Genomic DNA, 12,400 nt, shown 5'->3' on the forward strand with positions numbered 1-12,400 from the left:
CCATCCTCCCCAGGGACTCCTTTCCTGATCAGGCCTACGAAGGGCCTGGGAGCAGCAGAGAGGCGGCCTGGGCTGTGGCGGCAGTCGCTGCTCCCCTCTCCCCGCAGCAAGCCACTCTCTCCCAGGAGCCAGCAGCTCACTTCCTGGGGTACGCTCTGCAGCACTTACCTGTGGGCTCCTTGCGCAGCGCTGGCTGGCAGCTGGGGCTCCCACTTGGCACAGGGAAGGCAAGGCCGGGGCTCTGCCTGGCTGGCTCGCCCAGGCTCTCTGGGAGAGGCTGCTCTGTCAGCACCCAGACAGCCGCATCGGTCAAAGGCTCCTATGATCTGCCTTGGTGGAGGCTGCCTAAAGGGGAACTCCTGGCTGCCAGCACTGTTGGGATGGGCACTGGGCTTACTTATGCCTCTCCCCAGGAAGACGACCATGGCACAATGACAGAGCTAATGAGAAGCAGCACCAGGAAAAACCCAGCGGCAGGAGGCAGGAACACATGAGAGCCAGGCAGCTGCAGGGCCAGTGCTGGCCCCAGCTGCTCCGCCCCCCGCCAACACTGCCAAACACCAGCCCCTCAGGCAGCCCTGGCTGGCAGAGGGCTGGACCCTCTGCTTTGTGTCCCTGTCAATGCGTTATGCCCGTGGGGCTGGGTCAATGTCTCCTTGACGTCTGTGGGGCTCCGCTAAGGTTTTCAAAGCTTCCGAAAAAACCTGAACCTTGATGCTGAGAGAATAGGCAAGGACTGGCGGCGGGTAAGAACCCAGCCGCAAGGACCAAGGGAAGGATACATCGCTGAAACCCACGGGCTGGTGGATGCACTGACAAAGAAGCAGGAGAGGCTCCACATGGCCATGGCGACTGGTGTCCTCTGCGTGAAGTTGGACAGGGACAGCATGACCCAGTCCCGGACCATGGATGACTGCCCAGCACTGTGCAGGGTCTGAAATACCTGGGGAAGAGTGAAACACCTGAGCGTGAGAATGGGCAGAGTCTGCCTAGCGCTGATGGGGCGCCAAGACCATCGCCTGCGGGAGAAGCTGGCCCCGCAGAAGCGTACTGAAGTTTGAGGTCGACTCCACCTCCACTCTTCCGCCCTGGCCCCGTCCCGTGTGCAGACACCCTCACCTTGTACACTACAGTGGCCATGAACTGTGGGTACGGCTGCTGGTTAGACAAAAACTCTCCGATGACTTTGTTCATGACGTCCTGGGGTGGGAAGAAGTCGTCCAGGAACTGAGGCAGGATCCTCGCCACCACCCTGGCTTCACAGGGAAAGCCCTTCCTGATCCTGGGAAGAGGAGCGAGATCAGAGCCTGGCCCTGACCCCAACTCCCCAACCTTGCCTGGGAGAGCCAACAGGGAGCAGGGCTGAGGGGCCTTGACCGGCAGGGCACTCCAGCAGGCCAGAGGCTGCAGCTAGAGTCAGCAGAAATGGTGATGGGTAGCAGCCCTGCAGAAAAGGTTTCTCCACATTAAAATGCTCTATAAACTTTTTGTTTTTTTTAAATGGTACTGTGTATTAAACCCAGGGGCATTCTACCTCCAAAGCACATACCCCCATTTTATTTTTGAAACAGGGGCTTCACTAGGCTGCGGAGTACCTCACTAAGCTAAGTTGCGAGGCTATCCACGAGCACGCACTCCTCCTGCCTCAGCCTTCCAGGTCCTGGGACAACAAGCATTTGCCACCATGCCTGGCTTTTTCATTTCTGTGAAGTGCCCCTGGGCCTGAGCTTCCTGGCCCCACCAGTGGCCTTACAGAGTCGTCTCCTCTCCTTGTTCCCTGGAATGTTTATTTCCTCAGTACTAGACCATGAGCTCCATGAAGGCGGGGGTGGCTGGGGAACCTGCATGTGCCCAGCTGTCTCTGAGCTGGCTATGGCGGTACTCTGTGGACAAGCATGTTCTGGAAGAATGGCCACAGTTGGGCATGGTGGTGCAGTTTGTAATCCAGTATCTGGGAGACTGAGATAGGAAAACTGCAAGTTCACCACCAGCCTCTGCAACTAAGCGAGGCCTTCTGCAACCTAGTTTCAAAATAAAAGATTAAATGGGTCTGGGATGTTGCTCAGAGGTAGAATGCCCCTGGGTTCAACATCGAGTAAGACACACAGGCAGCTGTGCAGAGTAGCTCATCTTGCCAAGGACAGCTCTTGGGAAAGCCAGATGGCTTCCCACTAGCCCAACTGGGAGGCCACCACGGGCCGAGGGCCTTTGCGTCACCAGCGCCATGAGGCCTGAGGGCAAGGGGGCCTCATGCAGGAGAAAAGGCCCTGAGGCACTGACCCACTCTGCAGCAGGGCAAGCGAAGCCAACACGCCCACCAGGCAGGCTGGAAGGTCAAAGATGCAATTTGTTCTGACTGCTACTCTTTCTGGTGCAGTCCCAGCACTGCCCCTGAGTGCCCTGCACGCCCTCCCAGGCCCTCAGGGATGAGAAGGACCCTGTTTCCAGCTAGCTCTCCTCTCAGGAAAGGCAGAAGGGGCCTGTCTAGTTGCTGAAGTGGCACCACACCAGTGCCCAGGGTCTGAGCATTTGAGTACCCAAGCCGCAGCTGAGGCCTTCAGTAGAGAGGGGCACGCACAGGGCTGCCTTGGGCCAGTCAGCAGCACACTCTTCCCGGGCCCAAGGATGGCCTCTCACCAGAGAACCCCGGGCCCAGCCAGGCAGAGAACACTGGCGGGACCAGAGCTGGGGTTCAGAGAGGACGACCGTTCCGGGCTTGGCTCCAGGAATTCCATGACTGCAGGGTGGGCTGTACTTCCTACCTATCAAAGAGAACAGACACCCGCTCCATAGCAACGATCACAGACTCGCTGTCCGGGGCTGCAGAGTTAGGGTCGGAGCCTCGACCTGGACTGGCTTTCTCCTTTCCTGAAACAAGTGTTCAGTGGAAGGTTACACAATCAAAACCCCAAACCTCTACAGACAGCGCCATGCACATAGGAGCTTGACAGATCACCAAGGTGATGGGAAAACAGGAGATGTGAGCCCTGAAAAGCCAGACCCCAGCCTGGCCCCACTGCTCAGGCATGGGGCTCAGCAACCAGAGGCTGCTCCGAGAGCCAAGTAGCAGGTGACTTCTGCCAGTGGCCCTGCCTGGGCAATGCAATCTCTTGCAAGGTGCCGGGCTGGCTCAGGGCAATACTAAAAGTGCTGCATCAGAGGGACATAGGCCAGTGGCCCTCAAGGGAGTGTGCCCCTGCCTACTTGGACAGAAGCAGGACTGACTGCACTTATCACTGGGCGCATGGCCCCCCCAAGACGCTTACCTGTGTACATGCAGGTGAGCATCAGGCCCAGGGCCGCCATGGCCCGGTGCGGGCTGTGCACGTTCACTCTGTCCACACTGAGCTTGACCAGGGACTCGGCGTCCAGCCGGGAGAGCTGCTCAGAGAGCAGGAGGCGCTCCAGGCCTCGGAGGGCGCAGTGGTAGATGATGGACGGAGTGGACTCCTCGCTGCCAGACAGCATCACCCCGCACATCTGGACAAGAAAGGAGGCTGGTTCTCACCTCCTCCCCAGTCCCACAGGGACCCACTGGCAGACAGCCCGCTCACCTGTATGACTGACGCAGAGAACTCTGGCCCTACGTCTAGAGGATAGTTCTCGATCAGATAGAAGGCGGTAGCACACATCACCAACACGTGCTGCTGGCTGTGCACGTTCACGCAGCTGAAATCCAGACAACAGTCAAGCTCAATGGCCGCTCCCTCCACAGCAAAGAGCTGGTCTGGAGCACAAAGTTTCGCACGCCTGCTGCTCCCAGAAGCCACTCCGAGGGCACCTCTGCTGCTTAGACCATGGTTCTTAGCGGTCTCCCCCGTCTGTATCCGCTGCTTGGCCCTCCCATCTGCGGCACCAGGCCAGCTCTGCTCCGTGTCCACCTGTCCTCTGCGCCCAGCACCCTCACAGAGCCAGCACTCCTGTGTCCTCTGTGCAAGCCTGCTCTGGGCCTGGGCTCGGGCTCATGAGGACAGGGCTAAGGGCCGGCAAGCAGGCCCGTGCCACTCCTAGCCTAGACAAGGTGGCCTCCTGCCCACTCATGCCCACACTGCCGAGCAGACCCCCAAACACGCCTCCTGCCCACTCATGCCCACACTGCCGAGCAGACCCCCAAACATGCCCTGCTCACACCATCCTGTCAGGACACTTCACTCACTGCAGCCACCCGGGGCCAAGACCCTCACCATCTTACTTCAAACCTCCCCATTAACACCCGCCCAAACTGTACCTCTGTCAGGGGACACCTGGCCCTCTGTCCTAGCCCCCATACCCTACCCTCGACTCTGTGCCTGATGAAACAACTCAACCCTTGCATGGAGCGTGGGTGCTAACGATGACTCTGTGCGAGTCCGGGCCCCGCCCCAGGCCTCCACGTGGGCAGAGCGTACAGGTGGGGCGGGCGTGCCCGGGAGATGCAGCAGCAGGCCTTCTCATTTCGCTGGGGACAGCCAGGGAAGCTCCGGGCATGTCGTTGTGTCCTGCATCTCACTGACCTCAGGCCCTGTCCCGAGGAGGGTGCCTCCCCGCCCGCCTGGCCAGGCCCCACTCACTGGGCAGCTCCTCTGAGGTTGGACAGGAGATAGTCACTGACAAGCGGGATCAGCTGCTTTGCAGTGTCGTCCAGAAGGTCACACTCTAGCACGTACAGGACTCCGTGCAGGGCTCCAATCTGGCTGGGTAGGTGGCTGCTCCTCAGCGTGCTCTCCAGCAGGCGGCTGACCGGCTCGGCCACTGCCTTGTCCTAGGCACAAGCACAGACAAGCTGCCTGAGCCAGACCGACAGCTCAAGGAGGCGGTGCCCTGCCATGCACGGGCCCTGTGAGAACCCTGGCCTGCTCCCTGAGGTCCCTGGTTGGAGACCCTTCACGAGTGTTGTCACTGCTCCTTGTTGGGGACTGGGTGCAGCCTGAGATTCCACTGGGAGGGGATTTAAAGAATCTTAGCTCTGGCCAGGTGAGGTGGCGCACACCTGTGATCCTAGTACTTGCAAGGCTGAGATAGGAGCACCGCAGACTCAAAGCAACTTAGGGAGACCGTTTCCAAGGAAAAAGTAAAATAGGGCTGCGGGTGTAGCTTGGAGGCAGAATGCTCCTAAGGGTAGTCCTGGACCCTCCCCCAATACTAGTCTCTGCTAACTTGGACCAAATTGGCATCAATTTCTCTTGGTATTCTAAACACAACAGAGCTGAATGTACACCTAGACACACCATACCCTTCACTTAGGACTCCTTAGCAGTGTAGAAGGGCCTTCACAGGAAGCGGCCCCGTGAGCACTTCAGTCGTTTGTGGATCATTTCACCTCAGGAAAGGTGGGCTGGGGCCTCATCTGGCCCCACAAAAGTAACAAGGGGCAGTCTGGCCACGCAGCCCTCCACGGAAGTGTGACCCTTGGGCTGTGTGGCAGTGTCCTGAGGACTGTTTCCGCAGGCCTCAAGTCCCGCATCTGCAGGCGCAACGCCAGGATCTACCGCTGAGTGAGAGCTGCAGACCCAACCACAGCGGGTGCAGAAAGCAACACACTTGGGGACAGTGCTCTCCACAGAAATTTTAGAGAACAGGCTAAAAGTCACACGCGATCGCCTTCGCTGTCTTCAGGAAGGAACATCTGTGCACAGGGACTGGGAACCGGAGCCCGTGCGCCATGCTGTCTTGGGATCTGTTTTAAAATTATTACTGCTTACATCATATATCTGATTTACATTTGCCTGGGGATTCTAGGTCTGAGCACAAAGCCACAGTTACAATGCAAGCCGAGCTGGCAGCTGAGCCCCCCACCGAGAAGAAAGGACCTCCCGCAAGTTGGGCAGCTCTGCCATGGGCTGGCAGTACCCCGAGGGCCCTTGCTCTGAAGGGCCTGTGCACACAAGGGGACCACTGTGCTTACTGTCCTGCTCCCAGACAGCGCTAAGTCTCCAGCAGGACCCAGGCTAGGGCCACCTATGACGGATGGCACCGCTGCAGCCTCGAGGCTCAGCGGCAACACACCTATGGCAACAGTCCAAGAGGAGGGAGAGGGCTCTGCCATGACCTGCGTGTGATCTGCTGGGCAATGGCCAGGCCTGGTGGGTGCAGGAGGAGGAGCTGCGCACGTGCCGGGTGCTGCAGTGCTGGGACAGGCCCCAGTAGGGACCTCCATGCTACTCCTGAGAGTGGCCCCAGATGCTGAATTCTGGGGGTGGAAATGTACAATGTAATGCCCAGGAGGAAGACTGTGTAGGCTAAGAACCACAAGGGGTCCAGAACTCATCAGAGGCGGGGGCTGGACTGTCAGGCACACGGCAGCCACTCACATGTCCACTGATCAAGTCGATTTCTGCCTGTATCATAAAAGTGGATCCCGAGACACGTAAATAAGGAGCATCAGTCAGGGGATCATGCTGTGAAACAGACCACAGACGCCACTCCCCAAGTCTGGAGTGGCTCTTTTCTAAGGACAGTGCTGACGCCTTTCCTACGCTGACACGGGGCTGGACCTGCAGGCAATCACTTTCACATGTGTGTCTGTGTACATCGGGCAAGTGCCACGTGGTGAGAAGGGCACAGGACAGGAAGGCACGCTGCACAGCTGGATCCTAATAAACTAGCAAAGCATAAGGAAGAGCCTGCCACGGGGGCAGTGAGTAGGATGAACGTCCTTACCAAAGGAGTCTGAGGGAGTGTTCACCCGTCCCCACAAGAGGACACAGCAAGAAGGTATCTGCTATGAAGCAGAGAGGACCCCGACCTAACATCAATCTGTGATGCCTTGATCTTAGGCTTCCCGGAGCCCAGAACTGTGAGCCGCTGATGCTCTGTGTCGATAAATTACCTAGTCCATAAGGTGTGTTGCGATAACACTGCAAAGGGACGACACCTACCCTAAAGTCAAGAACGTGTTACCACAGTGGAATGCTGGGGGTGGAAATGTACCCTGTGACTCCCAGGAGGGACACTGCATAGGCTGAGAAGCACAAGGGGCCCAGAACTCATCAGAGGCAGGGCTGGGCTGCCAGGCCACAGCTGCCTGGAGAAGCCAGTCCTGTTCCCGCCATCTGTGCCACCCCTGTGCCACCACAACCGTGGTGCTATGAGGATGGTCAACTGTAACAACATAGAACCAAAAGGTACAGGAGTCCTCAATCATGCTCAGCCACCACACACGTCATAGTCCCTGGGGGGCGGCAGCGACAAGGACAGCGTTCTCTCCAGCTAACCCTTCACACCACCATACTTACCATTCCAAGGACAGCGGCCGCCTTACAGGTGGCGGGCACCAGGTACTGGATGAGAATCTCGTCTTCTGAAGGGTGCACCCTCCGCAGCTCGGCCAGCGTCGAATACATCATCTCAAATTGGTTTCGCTCCGTGAATAAGTCCGAGACCACTAGGAGCTGGAGACGTGGGACATCGGGACAAGGGGACGTTACGCTGGGAGGCACATGTGCAACGTGGCTACAGTGCGCAGGTGGCCAGACTCGCTCTCACAGCCACAGGGGAGTGAAACAACCCACAGCGCCCCGCCTGGGAGAAGCGCTCAGCACGAGCCTGGGAACTAAGACAGGTGGGAGGCCGGCCACCGGGTGCCATTAACAACGCCTTTGTGCACACACACCCCAGCTGGAGGGCGAGCCTGGGGCTGGGCTGCCGACCGCACAGGCTGCTCGTCCACGGGCAGCCTGTGAAAAGGCTACCCCCGCTGTTTCAAAACGCCCTCCTTTTGGCACAAGGGGCGGCCCTCAGAAGCCCCAGATAAATGGGCGACTGTTTATTTCTGAAATCAACATCTGACGATTATTTTACGTCTCCCAAGACTCCCATCTCCGATGCCAGTTTTCGGGCAAGGCTGGAACCAGGGAATCCTCCGTCCCAGCATGCTCAAGGAATCCCAGCTGCCCAGACACCCCACCCTACCAGGGGCTCCTGAGGGAGCTGTTTCCATAGTAACATCGCTGTCATCTGCCTTTACACCCTCATGCTTGCCCAAGGGCGCAGAAATCTTCTAGAGGTGACATAATAGTAACAGACTGAATGCAGAGCAAACAAGAGAATCTGTTTTCTAATCAATCAGACGTTTGAAAAAATATTAAAGTCATTCTCACTAAATGTTGAGAATTATTTCTTAAAAAACTGTTGTCACTCTTTTTTTTTGCGCAGTATTAGGGATGGAACCCAGGGTTATTCTACCTCCGAGCTACACCCCCAGCCCTATTTTTTATTCTTTATTTTGAAACAGGGTCCCACTGAGTTGCAAAGGGCCTAAGTAGCTGGGGCTGGCTGTGAACCACGATCCTCTTGTCTCAGCCTCCCAAATGCTGTGTTTATAAGGGTGCGCCACCACGCCCGGCTTGTCACTAGTATTTTAAAATGGACTAAGTAACTGTTTTACGCCGGGCGTGGTGGCGCACACTTGTAATCCCTGTGCTTGGAAGACCGAGACAGGAGGATCGCGCAGGTTCGAAGCCAGCCTCGCCGGCTTATGAGACCCTGTTTCCAAATAAAAACATAAAATAGGTCTGGGAGTGTAGCTCAGAGGTAGAAGGGTTCCATCCCCAGTACCATAAAAAAAAAAAAAAGGACTAAGTAACTGTTTTAAAAAGCTCCTCAGTTTTTAATTTCCAGCCTTGTCAATACTGATCAATATAACCCACAGAAGGAAATGCCCGTTAGGGCCCTCCCTAGCTGAGAGCAAAGGACCCTGAGGCTGCTCATGCACGACCACTGCACTGTGCGTGGGCTTCTCAGCAGAGGCCTGGGGCGTGGGCTGTGTGTCATAGCTCTGGGAGAGACAGACAAACACGATGAGCTGTGGGACTGTGATAGCAACTGATACTCTAAGTTATCAACCTGCCCTGGACTGAAGGTGAAAACCCATCCTTCCACCAATGAGCACCACCAATCTACCATCCTAAGTGGAGTCTGCAGGAGTTTCTTCAGGGTTCTGAGACACTATGAACCACACGATGTGTGTGGTGCGTGTACGTGTGGTGTGTACCTGGTATGCCCACGTGTGGTGCACGCGTCTGTGTGTGTTGACGCATGCAGTGCTCTACCACGTGTATCTAGGTGTGTGTGGTCGTGTTTATAGCTGTGCTGCCTGATGTACGCTGTGGTGTATGTGGCCTCCATGTATGTGGTGTGCAGGTGGTCTGATGGGTGCACCCCGTGGGGAGGAACGGGGAAGGAAGAAAACTTACAGAGCGAACCACTTCGCTCATCAGGATGACCGGAGTCCTTCTGGCTGAACTGGATGGCAGGATCCAGCGGCTGTACAACTCGAGCAAAAACTGTGAGCAGGAGTGGATGTCGACACCAGCCCGGTGCTTCCTGCAGGGGAAACACAGGCATTTCCCCACACACAGATGAGGGGTTCATTTGAAGAAGCACCCCAAACAAATAGAATGACTAACGAATTTCAAACAAATTTTTTTTAAAAAGGCCAATGTAAACCTGGAGTTAACTGGAGACGTGGGTGGAGATGCAGGCGCAGGGACATCGGCCTCCTCCTCTTCCTCCTCATCCCATTCCTCCTCTCTTAGGGGTGTGATGCTGTTCCCCAGCCACACGGAATGTATGGACACCTGCCACAGAAACCGGACCCTGAGCTTGCATCTGGGCGACTCAGGTTCCCCGGGTAGGTGCAGCCGGGCTCCCTGGAGTCACTGGTGTGGCCTGTCCCTTACAGGGGGTGCGCAGACCCACCACTGCAGGCAGGGAGGCTGCTGAGCAGGTAGGGCAGGGGCTGGATGGCTGCTAGAAAGCTTCAGCCTCAGGCCTGAAGCCTGACATGTACAGAGGGATACTGGGGCTCCAAAGCAGGGTCTGAAAAAGGCCCCCGCACAGGGAATTGTATGTGGATTTCTTTTCAAACCTAGTTCTTTCCCTGGCAGCCTGGTGGCAGACACCTGGGTGGAGCCGCTTGTTTAGAAAGGCTTGAGAGGGCGCTTGCTCTGGAGATGGCAGGTAGGAAGGGCGGGGCAGTCCTGAACCCTCAAGGCTTCAGTCAGAGGCAGCCCAGGCCGGGCCTTGAGGCCTGGCTCCAGCATGAGCCCTGGGGACGACTCTGGGCCTCCTTCCGGGTGCTTCCCTAGGTGCTGCCAGCACTTCTTCTCATGGTCCCAGCCGCCGCGATGAGCAGCCACGGGCAGGCAGGCAGGCAGGCAGGCAGGGGGCTGCGAACACGCGGCTCAGACCCGGTCCCACACTCAGCCACCCTCTTCCACTCTCCACTCCCACGACTCTTCTCCCGAACCAGCAGACACCACAGACAGGGCGGGGATGAGCCGTATTCAGCCTCAACAAGACCCCGCTGCGTTTGGTGGACACTGACTGTCAACACAAACACGGAGGACGGAGGCTCAGCCTCGCGAATGCAAGGCAGCCAGGGCTGTGGGCTCCCCTTGCTCAGCCTGCCCTTCAGAAACACTCCAGGAAGAAGCAGGGCACACCTCGTGGCCACCTCAATTAACACAGGGCAGAAACTTCTCCGCGAAAGTGACAGAATGCAGGTGTTGGCCTAGAGGAGCAAGCAGAAACCACTGCTCCTTGAAATACCTTAAAACTTTTTTGGAATAAAGAACGTAAATAGAAACAGATGTCCTTTAGTTTAAGAAACCCCAAAAACTTTCTTCTGGAGGCCATGGTGTCCAGGTCTGAGTGGTGCAGGGCAGCACAGGACTCACCTGGCCCAGCTGGTAGCTCATGTTGCCCAGCTCGCGCTCAGGGTTGATCTGCAACAGCAGCTTGTCATGGCTGATGAGGGCACCTGTGGAACAGAACACTGGGAGCCTCTGCCCACTGCCCGTTCCTGCCCGCGCTGTGTGCCCTGCCCCCCCCCCCACGAGCTGTGCAGAGCTCCAGGGTCTCAGCCTTTCCTTCTGTTATTTGTTTTCCATTTTATAACCTCCTAAGCTGGCAGGACTGGTGGGCAAACTAAACTGCTGCTTCTTCTCTATAACAAATTGTACTGTCCCTGCCAACCCTGGGCCAGACCCAGTCTGGCCCACCCTCTCCCGTGGTGCTCGCCTCCCCTCCTGGAAGCAGGTGCTGGCCCCCGTGCCCCTGGAGCCATCTGTCTGCATCAATGCAGGGCCCACCTGCTGTGGAAGGCTCATGGAGTCCATGGGCCCAGAGGCCACCCCAGTAAGCACCAGGGAGCACACTGTACAACAAACATCGTTCAGAGTCTGCCTTTGAGGTACTTCAAGTGCTTGGCAACTCCTAAATTACAAGGGATCATAAGACTAAAACACTGCTCGACAGAAGACATGCATTTAAGAAAGACAAGAGAGAAAGTGACAGTGCAGGTGGCAGTGCGGCGCGTGTCTTTGGGCAGGTGCTGGTAGAGCCATGCCAAGCAGCACAGCGCAGAGCCCGGCACCAGCGGGCATCAGAGAATATGTGCTTGCACACTGCGCCATCTCCAGCCCCGAAAGCTCCCTGGCTTCCCACAGTTCAAATGGCAGGAGATGATTCTTCTAATTCTCTCCTGACTTGTTTTCTCAAGACTAAAGCTCAGAGGCCTGGAGACTCCTGGAGGCGGGCTCCCCTCTGGCGGCCTGCCCCTGGCGGGGAGGGGAGGTCCCGCCACACCTGGTCCTCCAGCTCTACTTCAACAGCCCTCCCTGTACCTGTGGTAGCAGGCGACAGAGAAGGGACAGGATCCCACGCCTGGTAGGGGTGATGGGTGGCGATGTTCTCCCTCTTGGACACCATCGCTTGAATCTCTTGCTCCACCATCCCTCTGATTATGCTCAGCTTCCTCCCAAACCTGAAGTTCAGAACACAGGGAAAGAACACTTGCTTCATTCAAAGCCTTACAAGGGGAGACCACCAGGACATTCTGCTTTGCTGAAAGAAACCGAGAACAACAGACAGTGAACTGATACCCGTCCACCAAGAGTGAGCAAGTGCTCGCCCCGCCCCAATGACCCCCAGCACTCCATGACCCCACATAATTTCAGGCCCATCTTTTAACTTTTCAACTGTGGTAGCCACAAAATTACTTTTGCATCTGCTGGCTTGTGACAGGGCCACACGTATGACGCTGTTGTTTCAATGTGGCAGCAAAGGAAGAGATGCTGGGGAGTTGCTCGCCCCTGGGGTTGGGGAGAGGACCTCACCATTCCCTGCCGCAGTTCCAGGGACTTGGACAAACCTGGTATCGAGAGCCTTCAGGGGCTTGTTCCGAGGCTGCTGCTCCAAGCAGCTCACGGCTGGGTTGCCAGCCACAGGCACGGTCATGGCGCTGAGCACCAGGGAGGTGATGGCCTGCACAGCCAGGACATGGATCTGGGTCCTTTCTGTGTCTTCCTGGAAGGACAGTCCACACATCAGCAACATGAGAGTGGGACAGCACAGCCTGTTCTGCCTGTACTTCACACACAGCTCACAGGCCACTGCTCTCAGAGGGAGGACACAGAGC

General features: G+C 57.0%; 1 protein-coding gene across 1 annotated transcript in view; it reads right to left on the bottom strand.

Moving 5' to 3' along the window:
• HTT (huntingtin) overlaps window positions 1–12,400 on the bottom strand; it is a gene marked incomplete at both ends in the record, with an annotated part of 126,838 nt that overhangs the window by 264 nt on the left and 114,174 nt on the right. The window contains 12 exons of the mRNA XM_080697081.1: window positions 783–943; window positions 1,120–1,282; window positions 2,763–2,868; window positions 3,267–3,480; window positions 3,555–3,669; window positions 4,551–4,741; window positions 7,215–7,370; window positions 9,174–9,303; window positions 9,427–9,557; window positions 10,659–10,741; window positions 11,607–11,746; window positions 12,134–12,288. Coding sequence (XP_080553207.1) covers window positions 783–943; window positions 1,120–1,282; window positions 2,763–2,868; window positions 3,267–3,480; window positions 3,555–3,669; window positions 4,551–4,741; window positions 7,215–7,370; window positions 9,174–9,303; window positions 9,427–9,557; window positions 10,659–10,741; window positions 11,607–11,746; window positions 12,134–12,288 — 1,745 coding nt within the window. The remainder of the gene's footprint in view (window positions 1–782; window positions 944–1,119; window positions 1,283–2,762; window positions 2,869–3,266; window positions 3,481–3,554; window positions 3,670–4,550; window positions 4,742–7,214; window positions 7,371–9,173; window positions 9,304–9,426; window positions 9,558–10,658; window positions 10,742–11,606; window positions 11,747–12,133; window positions 12,289–12,400) is intronic.

The sequence above is a fragment of the Muscardinus avellanarius genome (assembly GCF_963383645.1).
Source record: "Muscardinus avellanarius genome assembly, chromosome: 6".
Classification (NCBI taxonomy): domain Eukaryota; kingdom Metazoa; phylum Chordata; class Mammalia; order Rodentia; family Gliridae; genus Muscardinus; species Muscardinus avellanarius.